This window comes from Podarcis vaucheri (assembly GCF_965113315.1).
Source record: "Podarcis vaucheri genome assembly, chromosome: 6".
Taxonomy (NCBI): Eukaryota; Metazoa; Chordata; class Lepidosauria; order Squamata; family Lacertidae; genus Podarcis; species Podarcis vaucheri.
The window spans coordinates 46732417-46750788 of record NC_138764.1 but is presented as its reverse complement, the minus strand read 5'-3'; the positions used below and the strand labels follow the sequence as shown (position 1 = coordinate 46750788).

At 40.8% G+C, this 18372-nt stretch overlaps 1 protein-coding gene across 1 annotated transcript in view; it reads right to left on the bottom strand.

Moving 5' to 3' along the window:
* LOC309534720 (uncharacterized protein) overlaps positions 1-18372 on the bottom strand; it is a 97137-nt gene that overhangs the window by 62855 nt on the left and 15910 nt on the right. The window contains exons 11-12 of the mRNA XM_082227030.1: positions 17333-17542; positions 15563-15725 (exon numbers count right to left, since the gene is read on the bottom strand). Coding sequence (XP_082083156.1) covers positions 15563-15725; positions 17333-17542 — 373 coding nt within the window. The remainder of the gene's footprint in view (positions 1-15562; positions 15726-17332; positions 17543-18372) is intronic.

Below are 18372 nucleotides of genomic sequence, written 5' to 3'. Positions count from 1 at the left end.
CCAGGTGCCCCACCACGAAAGCAACTCGTCCCCCATCGTCGGCAAAGTCATCGTACTGCAGGTCCAACGCATACTGCACTTCTGTTTTAAAAGCATTGTAATCCCTGGGGTTGCCCCCAAACTTCTGCACAAGTCCCGGTACCTTTCTTGCGATGGGGGTAATCTTCCCCTGGGCGTCATGCGTCCTCCTCTCATCCAGCCGCGCCGCTAGTAGAGCCAGTTGCCTCTCCAGATCTCGGTTTCTCTCCTCAAGACTCTGTCTGCCTCTGGCTCCCTCTCCTGCGCCTGCCCCTTCTGTTTGACTCATGACTGTTCCCCAGGGCTCTTACACACAAGCAACGTAAGGGACTCACGGATTGCTGTCACGGGAAATGGGGTTGCTTGTGTGTAAACCTCCAGCGGTTCCAAACTGCTTAGAAGTTGGTGGTGTCTTTCCCTGACTGAGCAGCCTAGGTGCTGCTGCCGCTCAGTCGCTGGACGAATCCGTGAGTGGGTGTTTCCTAAATTTCCTCCAACATAAAAGCTCCTTGACTGACACCCTTCGCCTCGCCTCTCTGCGCGTAACCCTTCTGCGCAGAGTAGGCGTCCCCAGAGGTGCCCCTCCACTCTCTTCACTACCTTCAGTGCCAGAATCCCGGAGCCTCTCCTCCGAGGTGCTTCCTCCCTCTTCCTTCTTCCTGGTGTCACCGGAACATTCTTCCCCAGGTGGCCTTCTCTCTCTACCCTTACTCGTCCCTTCTTCTGCAGAATCGGGAAGCACCTCCTCTCCCCTCTGCTCTGATGTCAGTTCCCCGACAGGTAATTTTACAGTATGTAGTACACTTAAAGAAAATGTTATGAAAATGATGTATAGGTGGTATTAACTGGTATTTAATGCCAGTTACATTAGCTAAAATGTAAGGAAAAAGAAGGTACTTTTTACCATATGTGGTGGACGTGTAGAGGTAAAAGCTTTCTGGGAAATGATATATAATGAGCTAAAGAAAATGTTTAAAAACACTTTTGTTAAAAAACCAGAAGCTTCCAGAGCAGCCGCTAGAGAGACAGGTGGAGATCCGCACTCCTGCAATCTCAAAGCGGACCTGGTGCCAGAGAGGGAAAAACGAGGGACTAGGCGTAAGTCACCTCGATTTCAGGGGGGAAGCTGAGGGCGGAAACCTAAGGCAGCGCAAAAGAAGAGGTTTCCCAATATTATAGAACAAAGAAAACTGATATAGAAAGACGAGGGGAAGACCTTTGCGCAAAGAGGCAAAACCACTCTCTGGTACAAACGCCCCAATTCCCCGGCATGGCAGCGCTGAACTCTCCTATAAAAAGGAGACTGTGAAAAGCAAATGCCTCCCCTGTAAAATAATTGAAAGAAAAGAAATTAATTGGAAAACCTCTGCCTGTTCAGTGGAGGGAGGGGGAGGCAGGAAGAAACAGTTTGTGGACAGAACTACAGAACTGAACAGACAACAGAGAAGGGGGCCGTGCGCCTCATGCGAAAACCCTCTGCTAATAATTGTACAAGATGTTTTAAGAAAAGCGTGTCTAGATACACCAGATTGAGCAAAAATAACGAACTGAAACTAAAAATTAGGAAAAACTAGAAGAGTAAACTATTGAAGGACTTTATAATGGACTAAAAACTGTAGTGAAAATAAACGACTAAAAAACAGACCCGTGCGAGATTGGTTACACTATGCTCAGATCAAGGAGGTTTTCAACTCGGAAAAAAAATAGGATTCCAGGTGGAAAAATCGAAACTAGAAACAGAACTGTTAAAACCTAAGACTAAGGTACTTTCAAAAATGTACAATTTGCTGTTAAAATGGAATACACAAGATGAAACGGTTAAATCAGCTATGATAGACTTCCGGAGGCGGCGCGTTCAGTAATGGCGGTCTCCTTCAGCTACTGAAGGGGAAGCTCCGCGGAAACGGGTCGTCCGCTACGGCGAAGCGGACACCCACATCGGAAATCCACAGGCAGAGTGAGCCTGTGGCCGTGGGACTCGGCGGGCACCAGAAGCGCCCCCCGAAACGCAGAAGGGACCCCGTAAGGGGCCTCGGAACGTGGACGGGAGCGCGATGCTGTGAGTCGATCGCTCTTTCCATGTGAGCGAAGCCGCACAGCTGCTGCCGAATAGCGCTGACCTTTCTTCTTGGACCATTGGATTTGAAACAGCAACCCGTGAGTAAAAGGGACTAAAATAATCTAAATTAACTCTCTAAAATTTGGACAAAGCGGGAGATGTAACCAGGAAGTCCGTCTCCCTATCTTGCTTAAGTTTCAAAGCAACAACTCTTTTCTGAAGCCTTTGAGAGGAGTTTAAATTTTTTTTTTAACTTGGTAGATGAGCTGAACTATCGTGTGGATCTAAGGGATTTATTTTTTCTTTTTCTCTTTTCTTTTTTTGGACTTTGATATTGGTTTTTTCCTCTTCCTGTGGATTTACAAATTTTATAAAGGAATCCAGGTACTGGACTGCCAGAATATTGAAGCTGTCAGTTTGTGGACTTTACTATGTTGCAGTGAATTGCTACATCTGAGCTCTTGGACTAGTTATTTGGATACATTGTTTTTTGGCACTTTCCTTGAAACAGTATTTAAATAAGGACTTACTCTGCTCTTAAAAGAAGACTTGAAGGTTTTCTTTTTGAAATATAGAACTGGTTGGACTTTGTTTGACTTTAGGGAAACTTTTTAAGTTTGGGAATAAGTTTTCTGGAAATTTTTCTTTGTTCTCCTCACGATTCCTTTCTTTCCCTCAAGATTTCTTTTTGTGAACTCCCCCTACTGGACTGGATTAACAATTGCTTGTGACTGGTATTTTTCCTTTTCCTGCCTCAACTTGCTGTTTACTCTCTGGGCTGGTGGTTTCCCATGGGAAGATAAACAACTTGACCTTGGTACATAGACAGGACTGGAATGAGTGGTACTGGGAAAACAAGAGCTGCTAAAGCGAAAGCAAAACAACTTTCTCAGACAACATTGGCTTCCCAGTTGCGTAGATCATCAGTTCCCACAGTTTTGGGAACAGAAGAAATAGAAACTGAATTGACTCCACTAGAAGGCATGGCATCTGGAGGAAATGAATCAGTACTAGAAAAAATCTTAGAGAAACTGGAATCATTAGACAAAAAAGTGGACGCACAATCGGCTAAGATTGACCAAAACACTGCCAGCCTAAACAAATTAACTGAACAATCTACCCTGCATGCACAATCAATCGGTAAGCTTTTTAAAGCTACCACAGAGAATCGTAAGTTGGCTGAGGAGGCCAATCAGAAAGTGGATGCAGTGAAAAAGGAGGTCACACCTTTGCACAAACAGGTGGGTGAACATCAGGCCTACCTGTCTATGGTCGAACTATGCTCTAGGGAAAACAATCTGAGGCTTAGATCAATTTCAGAACTTGAGCAGGGGAATTTGATGGACTATTTGACTAAAGAATTTTCTAAGTTCTGGAATTTGGAGGAAGATAAAGACTTTAAAATTGTCAGTGCCTTTAGACTCGGAAGAGTACTGAAGAAAGACAGACCCAGAGATTGCCTGATCACTTTGAGGTCTAAGGAGGAAAAGGAAAAAATACTAGGATTACACTACGGAAAGTCACTTGAAATTCAGGGCAAGAGAGCCGAAATTTACAAAGATATCCCTAAACAACTTCTGGATCTTAGAACCACCTACACAGAACTAACAAAATTGTTGAAAAGCAACTCAATTCTTTTTAGGTGGGAATTTCCTCAAGGATTATCCTTTACATTCAGAGGGAAGAAAGTGAAAATTAAAACACCTGAAGATAAAGATAAATTCTTGCACGACTACGGAGAAGACCTTCAGAAAGGGATTACAGGGCCTGAGGCCTGGCCACCGCCACCGCTTGGATCTACACCCTTGGGATCTGACGACCAGAAGGAAAAGCCCCTACTTACCAAATAACAGATTTTTCCAGGATGTCTCTGCAACTTCTTAGTTGGAATATTAATGGCGGAAATTCTCCCGAAAAAAGGAGAAGGGTATTTCATATTTTAAAGAAAGAACAATTGGACATTATTTGCTTGCAAGAAACACATGTGACTAGGCTCCATAGAAAGGTGTTAATCAACAAAAGATTAGGCCAAGAATTTATTTCATCGGATAGAGTCAAAAAAAGAGGAGTGGTGATTTATGCAAAGGAGAGCCTATCACCGAAATTCCTTTTTAAAGATGAGCAAGGAAGAATCCTGGCAATTGAAATACAAACTCAAGGTGAAAAGTTTTTGATATTGGGAATCTACACACCTAACGAAGGGAAATCGGATTTTTTCAAGAAGCTGCATGAGATGATGCTGGACTATCTGGACTATAGCAACATTATTATGATGGGAGATATGAATGGGGTGGTGTCTACAAATATGGATAAGTCACAAAGCCAAAACACATCAAAAGATGGCAGACTACCTAAAACTTTCTTTGAATTGACTGACAATATGGACTTGATCGACATTTGGAGAACAAAAAATCCCCTAGGTAGAGAAGGAACTTTCTTTTCTGAAGCCCAACTGTCATGGACAAGAATCGACCAAATTTGGATAACTAGAGGTCTGGCACCTAAGACTAGAAAAGTGGAAATCTGCCCAAAGACTTGCTCCGACCACAACGCAGTAAAGATGGATATGAGACTAACTACAGCCGGCTCCTTTAGATGGAGGATGAATGACAACCTGTTTAGAGATCAAGAGATTATTAAAAAGAACATCATAAAGAAAAGAGCACAGAATGAGAAAAAGGATAAGATCTTGGAGAAAATTAAGGATGGTGAGAAAAAGTTAAGATCGAAACCGAAGTCACAGGAGATTCTGAGAGAAATTAAACTTTATCAAGCACAATATTCCAATTTGATAAACCAGGAAGTGGAGTGGAAAATTAAGATAATGAAACAAAGATCATTTGAATCGGCAAACAAATGTGGGAAACTGCTAGCATGGCAGTTGAAAAAGAGACAAAAACTAAACACAGTGACTAATCTAGAGATGGAAGGGAGAAACATCCAGAATCCTGTGGAGATTAGAAAGTGTTTCCAGAGATATTTTAAACAACTTTATACCCAAGGGCCGCAAGATGAGACTGAGATAGACCAATTTTTGAGAAAGAATGGACTACCAAAATTGTCTCAAGAAAACAGGACAATCTTGAATTACAAAATAACACAACAAGAGATTGAAGGTGCCATTCAGAATATGCAACTGGGCAAATCTCCAGGGCCAGATGGGCTTACCTCCAAATATTACAAGATACTGAAAGACCACTTGACACATCCGTTAATGGAGGTTTGCAATGAGATTATGGAGGGGAAGAGGGCACCCAAATCTTGGAAAGAAGCTTTCATCACATTGATACCTAAATTAGAAACTGAAAAGACGCAACTTAAGAACTACCGTCCCATCTCTCTCCTGAATGTGGATTACAAAATTTTTGCTGACATTTTGGCAGGTAGAGTCAAAAAAGTTTTAAAGGAAGTAATTTACAAGGACCAGGCCGGCTTTCTCCCAGGTAGACATTTGTTTGACAACACTAGAAACATTATTGACATTTTGGAACTTTTACAAACAAACATTAATACAAAAGCGGTGTTGATTTTTATAGATGCGGAGAAGGCCTTTGATAAAATTTCTTGGAAGTTTATGAAGAAAAATCTTGAAGGGATGGGAGTGGGACGGGGGTTTGAAAATGGCATAGAGGCAATCTATTCAGAACAAAAAGCTAAATTGATAGTTAACAATGTGGTGACAGAAGAGTTTAAGATAGAGAAAGGAACACGACAAGGTTGTCCTTTCGGTCCTGGAGGTGCTCTTAAACATGATCAGAGGGGACCGGCTGGTTGAAGGGATTCAGGTCAGAGCCAAACAGTACAAATTGAAAGCCTTTGCAGATGATTTGGTTTTGACATTGCAGGAGCCAGAATCTAGTACGAAAAGAGCTTTAGAACTGATTCATGAATTTGGTCGGGTGGTGGGTTTCAAATTAAACAAGCAAAAGACAAAGGTTTTGGAAAAAAAATTGACAACTGAGGAAACAGAAAGGTTTCAGAAAGAGACAGATCTAACAATTGTTAAGAAGGTGAAATACCTAGGGGTTAACATGACTGCTAAAAATTTGAATCTGTTTAAGGATAATTATGAAAAGTGCTGGACAGAAATTAAAAAGGACTTAGAAAGTTGGTCAAGATTAAAACTTTCCTTGTTGGGCCGAATTGCTGCGATAAAGATGAATGTATTGCCAAGAATGTTGTTTCTGTTTCAGACCCTACAGATTGTGGACAGAGTGGAATGTTTTACAAAGTGGCAGAGAGATATTTCTAAATTTGTCTGGCAGGGCAAAAAGCCCTGAATAAAATTTAAAATACTAACTGACGCTAAGGAGAGAGGGGGGTTTGCCCTGCCAGATTTGAGGTTGTATTATGAATCTGCAGCTTTCTGCTGGCTGAAAGATTGGTTTCTCCTTGAGAACACTGATGTCCTAGATCTGGAAGGGTTTAATAATGCTTTTGGATGGCATGCATACTTGTGGTACGACAAGGTAAAAATTCACAAGGCTTTCAAGAGCCATATTGTCAGGAAGGCAGTGTTTAATGTCTGGGTAAAATACAAAGACTTATTGGAAAACAAGACCCCAAGGTGGTTGTCACCAATGGAAGCCAAGGCCCAGAAAAGACTCAATATGGAGGCCAATTGGCCGAAATATTGGGAAATACTAGAGAAAGAAGGAGTCACTTGGAGATTGCAGAGTTTTGAGAAACTAAAGGACAAAGTGCAAAATTTGTTACACTACGCTCAGATCAGAGAGGTCTTTAAGCTAGATAAGAAAACAGGCTTCCAGGTGGAAAAATCGAAATTAGAAACTGAACTGTTGGAACCTAAGACTAAGGTACTTTCAAAAATGTACAACTTGCTGTTGAAATGGAATACGCAGGATGAAACTGTCAAATCAGCTATGATAAAATGGGCACAGGACATTGGGTATAACATTATGTTTGCTGACTGGGAAAAGTTATGGACCACTGGTGTGAGGTTTACGGCATGTAATGCCTTGAAAGAAAATATTATGAAAATGATATATAGGTGGTACATGACCCCAGTCAAGCTGGCAAAAATATATCACTTGCCTGATAATAAATGCTGGAAATGTAAGGAAACTGAAGGAACATTCTTTCACCTCTGGTGGACGTGCCCAGGGATCAAGGCTTTCTGGGAAATGATTTATAATGAGCTAAAAAAGGTATTTAAGTATACCTTCCTTAAGAAACCAGAGGCCTTCCTTCTGGGCATTGTAGGCCAAGGGGTGTTAAAGAAAGATAAAACTTTTTTTATGTATGCAACAACAGCAGCAAGAATACTCATTGCAAAGTATTGGAAGACACAAGATTTACCCACACTGGAAGAATGGCAGATGCAACTGATAGGATATATGGAACTGGCTGAAATGACTGGCAGAATCCGAGACCTGGGAGAAGAGATGGTGGAAGAGGACTGGAAAAAATTTAAAGACTACTTACAAAAACATTACAAGTTGTATGAATGTTAGGAGAATGCACATTTGAAAGAAACAGGGCAGCAGTAATTTTATGGTAAGACATATGAAAATAAGTGATAAGGACGTAATTTGAAGTAACATTATGTTCGAGTTAAGTAGTTTATTCTATGACAAAACCAGGCAAAAGTTGGAACATAATATTGGAGATGTATATAATAAGAATGGAAGTAAGGTAATAATTTGCTGCATGTAACGATACGATCGAGAACGCAGGGAAGGGAGATGTGAGGAAGTCGGAAGATTATGAAAGTATGATTTGTGAACAACATTTATTCTAATCTCTATTTCTTCATTTCCCCCCCTACTCTTTCTATATTCTATAACTCTATTCTAAATTCTTGTATGTTATATGGTGATGGTAATATGTATGTTTGGTGTTTTTTTAAAAAACCGTAATAAATATCTTTTTAAAAAATAAATAAATCAGCTATGATAAAATGGGCACAGGACATTGGGTACAATAATATGTTTGCTGACTGGGAAAGGTTATGGACCACCGGTGTGAAGTTCACGGCATGTAATGCCTTGAAAGAAAATGTTATGAAAATGATATATAGGTGGTACATGACCCCAGTCAAGCTTGCAAAAATATATCACCTGCCTGATAACAAATGTTGGAAATGTAAGGAAACTGAAGGAACATTCTTTCACCTCTGGTGGACTTGCCCTAGGGTTAAGGCTTTCTGGGAAATGATATACAATGAATTGAAAAAGGTATTTATGTATACCTTCTCTAAGAAACCAGAAGCCTTCCTTTTGGGTATTGTTGGTCAGAGGGTGTTAAAGAAGGATCGAACTTTCTTTATGTATGCAACAACAGCAGCAAGAATACTTATTGCAAAGTACTGGAAGACCCAAGATTTGCCCACCGTGGAAGAATGGCAGACGCAACTGATAGACTATATGGAACTGGCAGAAATGACTGGCAGAATCCGAGACCTGGGAGAAGAGGCAGTGGAAGAGGACTGGAAAAAGTTCAAGGACTATTTACAAAAACATTGTGTCAGAGCTGCCCGAGGTCCCAGCTCACAAAGGACCAACGCCAGTTCGTGGTTATATACAAAAGTCTTTATTGAAGTTCAGTTTGACTTTCACATCAGCAGCGTGCAGCTCTACGTCTTAAACTCTAGACCGCTGAAGCTCCGTCTGAGTCTCCTCCCCCCCAGACACCAGTTTAAGACCCTAGCCTTGCTCCACCTCTTCCTCTGCTCTTTCCTCCTCTGGGTCCGCTTGTCCACTGGAGTCTCGCCCTTCCTAGACTCTTCTGACGCTGAGTCCCCTGAGTCTTCCCCCTGCCTCCAGCGGGCTTTAGGACCTGGTTCCTGATCCGGGCTTTCTGCTGTCCCGCGCGCCCAGCCAGCAACCCTCCTCCTGACCACTACACTGCTCCTGTCACTGCTTCCCCCTTCGGGGAGGCTAGCTGTACTCGACCTCCCCTCCGTTCCCCCACTCTCCACTGGAGGTGTGGTCAGTCTCGACTCATCTTCTCTCCCTGCTGGAGGAGACGCTGGCCCTGACACCTGGGACTCTTCCCCCCCACTACGCTCCGGTGGGGAAGCTGGCCATGATCTCCAGCTGCTGCTTTGGGAGTCCCCGCTGGCCCCCCTTGCCCTGACCATGGGCGCCTCCTTCTGAGAATCTTCTGATTCGCTGGAGAAGCTCATGGAATCTCTCGGGTCATTGCCATACTCCCCTACGCTGCCCTCAGATCCTTCCCCTTCGCTCTCCATCTCCTCTCTCCCCTGTGCCTCTGTTCCTGAGCCCCTGACACATTGTAAATTGTATGAGTGTTAAGAAGGATGCAGGACTGAAAACAACATGGCACCAGTAATTTAGTTGAAAGAAATATGAGAATATGTGAGACTTGAGAAAAAGATAAATCTTTGGAATAACATTATGTCTAAATTAAGTATTTAAGTATTTGATAAAAATATTTAAAGTCGGAGACATAATATTTGAAAATCACAAAATAGGAGTTGAAACAAGGTGATAAATTGCTGTTTATAAATTTTAAAATTGGGAACACAGGAATGGGAGATGTGAGGAAGTCCAAAAGGTTAAGAAAATATGGTTGTTGGATATTTGATCTTGTTGTATGTTTTCTATTATATGTTACTTTTTTTGCTTTTTTCTGTTTTTCTTTGTTTGTTGCATTTGGGTGATGGTTTTATATGTGTTTGGTGAATTGAATGTTTAAAATCCTTAATAAATATCTTTTAAAAAATAAAATAAAAACTGTTGTGAAAATAAACGACTAAAAAAGAGACCCGCTGAGGAAAAATAACTTGAGAAATCTGACATGCCTGTGTGGGAGAAGGGAAAGAGAAGTGTGGAGGTGTGCTGAGTCACGGGGACCCTCCGCCATTGACGGAGACTGCTAGAAACAGGGACAGGAAGAGAAGACGAAGAGGAGTCCTTAAAGATCCCAGAGAGAGTTTCTAAAGTCTCCGGAGAGAGAAAGACAGGGAAGGAAAGAAGATACAATGATACGTGTGGCTGTTAAAAGCAATTACAACCAGAAGAATACACTAATAGAGACTACAGCACCACCTATTGGATATAAATAGAAAGACAAGAATAATTTTAAAATTCACCACAGATGGTACTTAACTCCTGACAGACTGTCAAAAATAAATAAAAGGAACAACGACAAATGTTGGAAATGGAACAGAACAAAAGGTACGTTATACCACATGTGGTGGACTTGCCCAAAGATTAAAACCTTTTGGGACATGATCCATGACGAAATAAAAAAATTGATAAGGACATCACACCCAAAAATGGCAGAGGGATATTTATTAGGAATCCTAGAGAAAGATATTCCCAAAGATAAAATTAACTTATTTCTATATGCGACAACAGCGGCAAGAATTTGGATTGCTAGCTATTGGAAAGAGGAAAGCATCCCAACAAAAAGAGAATGGTTGGGGAAACTTTGCGAGTACCTGGAATTAGCAAAATTGACAGATATAATAAGGAGAAAATCCAAAACTATGGTTATGAAGCAATGGGAGTGCTTAAATGATTATTTACAAAACCAGGGCTCAACTACAAAAATCTGGTTGTGTTTAGAATAATCTTGTGCGTAATATAAAAAAATACAAAGTGAGACATTAAGGAAATCCAAAGGGAAAATATGAAAAACAGAGGCTCTGAAGAACGGATTGTTAAAAACGCGTGAGGTAAACGGTGGAAGTCTTTTTCTTTTTTTTCTTTTTCTTTCTTCTGTTTTTTCTTCTTCAAAAGAAACAATTTATTTGAGGTGGATAGGGACAAGATGAAATTATACAATTGAATATAAAGGTAGATGGGAGACAGCTATGTATTGTGAGTGCTTATCTACTTTTGAAAATTTTCACATATGATTTTTTCTTTTACTTCTTTGTTCTTTGTTCTTTTTTCTGATATCTTATACATCATTTCATTGTGTTATCATGAATAGCATTTTATAGAGGTAGAAATAACTGTAAATATGAAAAAGACAAAATATTCTTTAATTCTTTTTCCTTGGTTAGATGTATTTTCTTTTTCTTTTGTATTTTCTTTTGTTGTAAATATGTATATTTTTTAATTTGTACTGAATAAAAATCTATTAAAAAAAAGAACCGTCCCCCCCAAAAAATAAATAAATAACCAGAAGCTTTTTTTATTAGGTATAGTAGGTAGAGAGATACCGAGACAAGATAAAAAATTGTTTGTATATGCAACAACTGTGGCAAGAATTTTGTTAGCCCCAAAATGGAAACAACAGGAGCTACCAACAAAAGAAGAGTGGCAGATGAAATTGATGGGCTTTGCAGAACTGGCAAAACTGACAGGAAGAATCTGGAAGGAGCGAGACCAAAGCATTCCAAAGGAACAAATTTATATTATATCTGAAAGACAACTGTAAGCAATTAACATCATTAGCAGGGTTATTTGGAGATTTGTAAGATGAAACTGCTACCTATTCAGGTTGAGTAATACAATATTTTAGGTAATGATATAACAACGATAGGAAACGAAGTGAAATGCAAAGATGTAAAGTTTAATTTTATAAACCATCAAATTGAAAGCTTTTGCAGATGACTTGGTTTTAACACTACAGGAGCCAGAATCTAGTACAAAAAGAGTTTTAGAACTGATTTATGAGTTTGGTCGGGTGGCGGGATTTAAGTTGAATAAGCAAAAAACTAAAGTTTTGGGGGAAAACTTGACAACTTTAGAAACAGATGGGTTTCAGAAGGAAACAGAATTAAATGTGGTTAAAAAAGTGAAATACCTAGGGGTTAATTTGTCTTCCAAAAACTTGAATTTATTTAAAGATAACTATGAAAAATGTTGGTCAGAAGTTAAAAAGGATTTAGAAACTTGGTCAAGATTGAAACTTTCCTTGTTGGGTCGAATTGCAGCTATAAAAATGAATGTATTGCCAAAGATGTTGTTTTTGTTCCAAACCCTACAGATTGTGGACAGAGTGGAATGTTTTGGAAAATGGCAGAAGGATATCTCTAAGTTCGTTTGGCAGGGCAAAAAGCCCAGGATAAAATTTAAAATCTTAACTGACTCAAAAGAAAGAGGGGGATTTGCCCTGCCAGACTTAAGGTTATATAATGAAGCTGCAGCCTTCTGCTGGATGAAGGATTGGTTTCTGTTAGAAAACACTGATGTCCTAGATCTGGAAGGGTTTAACAATTCTTTAGGATGGCATGCGTGGTACGACAAGGTAAAGACTCACAAAATGTTCAAAAACCATATTGTCAGAAAAGCATTATTTATTGTCTGGACTAAATACAAAGACTTATTAGAAAGCAAGACCCCGAGATGGTTATCACCAATAGAGGCTAAGGCCCGAAAAAACCCCAATATGGAAGCCGTTTGGCCAAAATATTGGGAAATAATAGAAAAAATTGGAGATAATTGGAGGTTGCAGAGCTTTGAAAAATTAAATAATAAGGTGCAAGATTGGTTTCACTATGCTCAAATTCAAGAGGTTTTCAAATTAGACAAAAAAACAGGATTCCAGGTGGAAAAATCGAAATTAGAGACAGAACTGTTAGAACCAAAGACTAAGGTTCTTGCAAGAATGTATAACTTGCTGCTTAAATGGAATACTCAGGACGAGACGGTCAAATCAGCCATGATAAAATGGGCACAGGATATCGGGCATAACATTATGTTTGAAGACTGGGAATGGTTATGGACCACCGGTATGAAATTCACGGCATGTAATGCCTTGAAAGAAAATATTATGAAAATGATATATAGGTGGTACATGACCCCAGTCAAGCTCGCAAAGATATATCACCTGTCTGACAATAAATGTTGGAAATGTAAAGAGGCTGAAGGGACATTCTTTCACCTCTGGTGGACCTGTCCAAGGGTGAAGGCCTTCTGGGAAACAATTTATAATGAGTTAAAAAAGGTATTTAAGTATACCTTCCCCAAGAAACCAGAGGCCTTCCTCTTGGGCATTGTCGGCCAGAAAGTGCTAAAGAAGGATAGAACTTTCTTTATGTATGCAACTACAGCAGCAAGAATTCTCATCACAAAATACTGGAAGACACAAGATTTACCAACACTGGAAGAGTGGCAGACGCAATTGATGGACTATATGGAATTGGCTGAAATGACTGGCAGAATCCGAGATCTGGGAGAAGAAACAATGGAGGAGGACTGGAAAAAATTTAAGGACTATTTACAAAAATACTATAAGCTATATGAATCTTAAGAATTTGCATGATTTGGAAAATTTAGCTTCAGCAATAAGATTTGGTGACATGGGAAACTAAGTTATAACTACGAAAGGACTAAAGTTTAAAGCAACATCATATCTAATCTAGGATAAAAGTAAACTGACAATAAGTACCTTAGACTTAAAATATATTATTTTAAAAGTACAAAAGAATGCATGAAACAAGGTAACAATTTGCTGATATTTTTATTGTAAAGAATGCAGGGTGAGGGAGACATGGGGAAGTCCGGTTGGTGATGGAAAACTGTCTTTGAAAGATGGATATCTTTTTCTTTTTCCTTTTTTTTTCTTTCTGTTATCTCTCTTTTTATATCTGACTTTATATCTGTACCTGGAAAGCAATAAAAATATTTAAAAAAAAAAAACAGATGGGAGGGAGGGATGTCGTTAGGCTCAGTTGAGCCAAAAAGATAAAATAAGAGGGTACGATGTTACATAATGTGATTGTATGTAAAACCAATCCAAATCATTTTTAAAAAAACATAATTAGGATTAAGCCTCAGGTGTGCCACAAACTAATAATACTTTTTAAAGAATGCTATAAGATGGGTCCCCTTAGCGAGAGAATGCGCATATCCGGTATGGCAGAGGAGACAATGTCACACCCATCCTAAATTCACGGCTTAATGTCTCATTCTTTGGAGCCTGGAATGTGAACTTCTGAATTAGGGCAGTGAAGAAAATGAAGAGCTCAGTCCTCGCCAACTGCTCTCCAAGACAAACTCGCTTTCCTAGAAGAGGGGGAGAAAGAGACTGTTTCAGTGGAAAGCTTTTGCTACAGTAAACTTCTCCTTTTGTAACTAGTTGTTGCTAAAGCCATAGTGAAAGAGGCCTGTTTAAAACGAAACTGGTGGACTAGGAAGCCAAATACCTATAAACATTCTGTTGTTTCAAAATGAAGAAACCAGTCCTATCTATTTCCTCATCCCCTCAAAAAACCACACGGCTCAGTGAGGAGTGGGAAGAGAGCATGCCAACACCGTATTGTGTAACATCACACCTCCTATGGCAGCCATTTGTGTCTTACACACAGAGCACTTCCTCAGAATGCCAGATATGACCACTGGCTTCAATAGGGGGGGGACCCCTACAGTGCACAACTATTTTAGCAATACACCAGACTTCCCCCAACCAAGCCATTATCATGTAGTCACTGTTGCAATTCTAATGAGCCACCCATCAACTTTTGTTACCTGCAGAGAATGGCAGAAACGCTTCCCTTTTCCTGAACTGACCATTCTCTAGGAAATGACCAGGATTAAACACATTGGGTGTTTCCCACTCATCCTCATCAAACAGAAGTCAGGTCAAGTTGGTAAGTAATATAGTGTCCTGCCAAAGAAGAAGCAGAGAAAAGTGGTGGACTAAAACTTGCAAAGAAATCTTTGTGTTTTGATCTGTGCAACTACAGCAGTACTAAGCCTCCTAGATCCAAGTCCAACTCAGAAAAAATGTTTTGAATGGGATATTTTTTATGGGTCTACATCTATGACAAATCTTATTAGTTTACTTTTGTTTAAAGATGCAAGAAATGCAAAAGTGAATTAAGATAAGGTTACCAGATTTTTTTGAATGAATCTGGGGACACTTTAAATACATACATACATACATACATACTACACGTTCAGGATGTTGATGCTGCAGTGATGGCAGTAGGAGAGGGGCGGCCGCCACCTTGACCTCAACCACCACGTTTCCCCTTCCTCCGATGCTTCTATCACCTTTCTCCATGAGCCTAGGCAGCCCCTGAGTTGTTGGTTCTTTCGTGGTGGGGGTGGGTGGGGAAGCGGTGCATGGTGGGTCAGGCATAGAAGGTGGAGAAGGTGGAGAGCGGCAGCGGTGAGGCTCGGGCAGCGTGATGCCTCCATTCCCATCGGAGCAGCCCCAATCCCATTCCTACTTACGTGCAAGCAGGAGGGGGCAGGGATCCCCTCCCCTTCCCGTTGCCTAACTGAGAGATCCCTGCCCCCTCCTGCTTGCACGCAAGCTCTGATAGGCAGCGTGAAGCCTCCCTTCCCAGATGTTGGGAGGCTGCTCCGATAGGCTGCGTTTCCCGGGGACATTAGATGATATCCGGGGACATTCCGGGGATGGAATTTGTTGAGGGACTTATTCACAAATCTGGGGACTGTCCCTGGGAAATGGGGACGTCTGGTAACCCTAAATTAAGAAAACATCTAATAATCTAAAAGGTTGTAAAATCAGTGCATTTAATTAAAAAAGCAATTTTAATCATCTAAATCATTGACCATAGTAAAGGAAACTTACCAAGTGACCCAAATATCTTATCAAGAACAGGGGATTTTGGTCGATCTACAAAATATTCTCCCAGATGGACAAGAGCCTCTTTCACCAGGTGTAATCCATTCACAACCACAATCCTTATGTTTCCATAACGAAGGCCGAATACATTGCCATATTTTTCTGTAAGCTGAATGGAGACAGTAAGGTGAATAAGCTTTATTGTACTAGCCAAAGTCCATGACAAAATACTATCAGGAGAAGATGTATCAACATAACTATGTAATTGTATATTTGTATAATTGCATATCAACATAACTATGTAATTGTATTGTAAAACAGAACCACTGCCTGAATTGTCAAAACTATAAAGTGCAAATGCATGTGTAGATTGGGGACTCCACACAACATAGCTTTCCCCCCCAGTTTAGACCTCTGAATCTCCCTTACAGTTTACTGCAATTTTGTCCAGGTTCTTCTCCCTGATCTTTCTTGCCGCCAGCCCAAAAATGCCACATCATGTGTCACTGGAGTTTTAGTATCACTGAGCAGCCCTAGAACCCGAATGGAGATGGAGGAAGAAAATATAATATCCTATCTAATATATTATATTATTAATTTGTTGGCAGGCTGGAGGGAGAGGGAGAAAGAAATATGGAAGAAGGAAGCTTTGATTGCTGTCAAATGGTTTCCAGGAGCTGTAAATGGACAGTCCCCCTCCATCTTCCACCTGCAATCTATTCACAAGAGTTGCTGCTTATTTGCATGTAGTAACTTAGCCTAGTCTACCACACAAAGCTGTTGCAAAGATAAAGGGGGAGTGAAGGTAGGGCAAGGTAGGTACATGCACACCCACAATATTCTGCCAGCCATAGAAAGCAAATCGCAGTTGTGGACACAGGTTTGTTACAAATAGCTGTTAGGTGGTGAGTGAGGCCAAAATCTGGCACACTCCAATAGATTTTCTCAATTTTGCGCCCACTTGGCTAGACATCTTATAGGGAGAAACTTCCCACACCACCCTAAAGCTCTTTCCTCCTAATAATAATAATAATAATAATAATAATAATAATAATAATTTATTATTTATACCCCGCCCATCTGGCTGGGTTTCCCCAGCCACTCTGGGCAGCTTCCAAAAGAATATTAAAATACTATGATACATCAAACATTAAAAGCTTCCCTAAACAGGGCTGCCTTCAGATGTCTTCTAAAAGTCTGGTAGTTGTTGTTCTCTTTGACATCTGGTGGGATGTCATACTTACCTTTTGTGCTGAAGGTAGGACAAGGAGCAACAAAACATACAAAGACACACAAAAAATACTCTGCCAACCACGGTAAGTGAAAGGCAGTTGTAAGACCCAGATTTGTTACAAATAACTGTAGAATAAAATAGATCCTCAAAGTTAAGAGGCAAAACACTTCTGGATACCATATTCTGGGAACAAACAAAAAGAAAGGCATTTTTCTTGGTGCCCCCACACATGGGCTCCTCGCAGACATGAGGCTGACCTCTCTCAGAATCAGGATGCTAAACCTGGAAGCATCTCAACCTGCTTCTCCAGCCAGGGTCTTACACTCCTTTCCAGTGCAATGTAGGGGCATATTTTGGTAGTATGGCACCCTGAGAGTGACCAAAATCTGGCACACATAAATGGATCTTCACAGTGATCGATCCTCTCAATTCTTTGCCCACTTTGCTCAGTGCCCTATGCCAGGGAACCACTTGAACCACCCCAAATCTGGCACAGCAGTGTAGTATTTAATTCATGCCATAGGTTTTTCCTTCATCCTTACCTTTTGTAATGAAATGTGAGGCTTCTTGAAATCCACATGTAGCATATTACCCAGCAAAGGAAGAAGCATGGGCCCTGGGGGGTAATTCCTTGGGCGAATATTTCTCTTGTAATCAGCAAGAAGTAGAAATGTAGCCAGAAACACCAGAATGACCTGCAGGGACAAGGCCTCCCAGAGGACAGAGAGCAGCTGGAGCAGCATCTTCAAACCCTTCTAGGTGTTCTTATGTCAGCACAGACAGCATTGTGTCAAGGGAAACTTGATTCTGCTCCAGCTACAGCATCCACACCCGCCCTCTTGGCTAAAGTTCCTGAAATAAGGGCAAAGTTTGCATATATTATATATCACACCCACAAAGAGGCAGGAAGGAGATGACTTAATCACTCACTGTACCAAGGGGGGAGGGGAAGAGAGTGGAGAACAGCCTCTTTCTGAATTAGAATATTTCCTTCCTGTTTTCACTTTTGTGAAACAGTAAAGGATACTTTCCTTCATGACATTTCTAAGGGGTTTTCTGCCACTACAAATCAAAGCACTGTCCATAAATAAATTTAAAATGTTTACTATGGAGGATGTCTTCTGTTCCTGACATGTTTGCACCAGTGGTAGTTTCAGCAGCTCTGCCCGCTGCCTAAGGAGCCAGAGAAGTCAACCTGCTTGCCTTCTGTTCAGTATTGCATGGGTTAGATTTTGCTTTGGCAACAGACTGACCAGCACCTCTCCAGATGTTTTTGGTCTCCAACTCCCAACAGCTCTAGGTTGTATGGTCAAGAGTCAGGGATCAATGGAGAGCCCTCTATTACTAAGATAGTTTTAGCCAGTAGCAGACCATGTAGAAGGGGGAAATTTTGTGCAATGGAAATGCATTGCCAGGAGCTCTGGACTGGCTCCATCAGTGTGTTTACAGCACACCAACATCACCGTCATGTTGCTTTCCCCCCTCCCAGTAAGCAGGAGCAACTCAGCTCTTGGGAGGTCTAGCGAGAGCCACGTTACCACACCCGCCCGCGTGGCTATTGCTCCTACAGGAAATGAGGGCA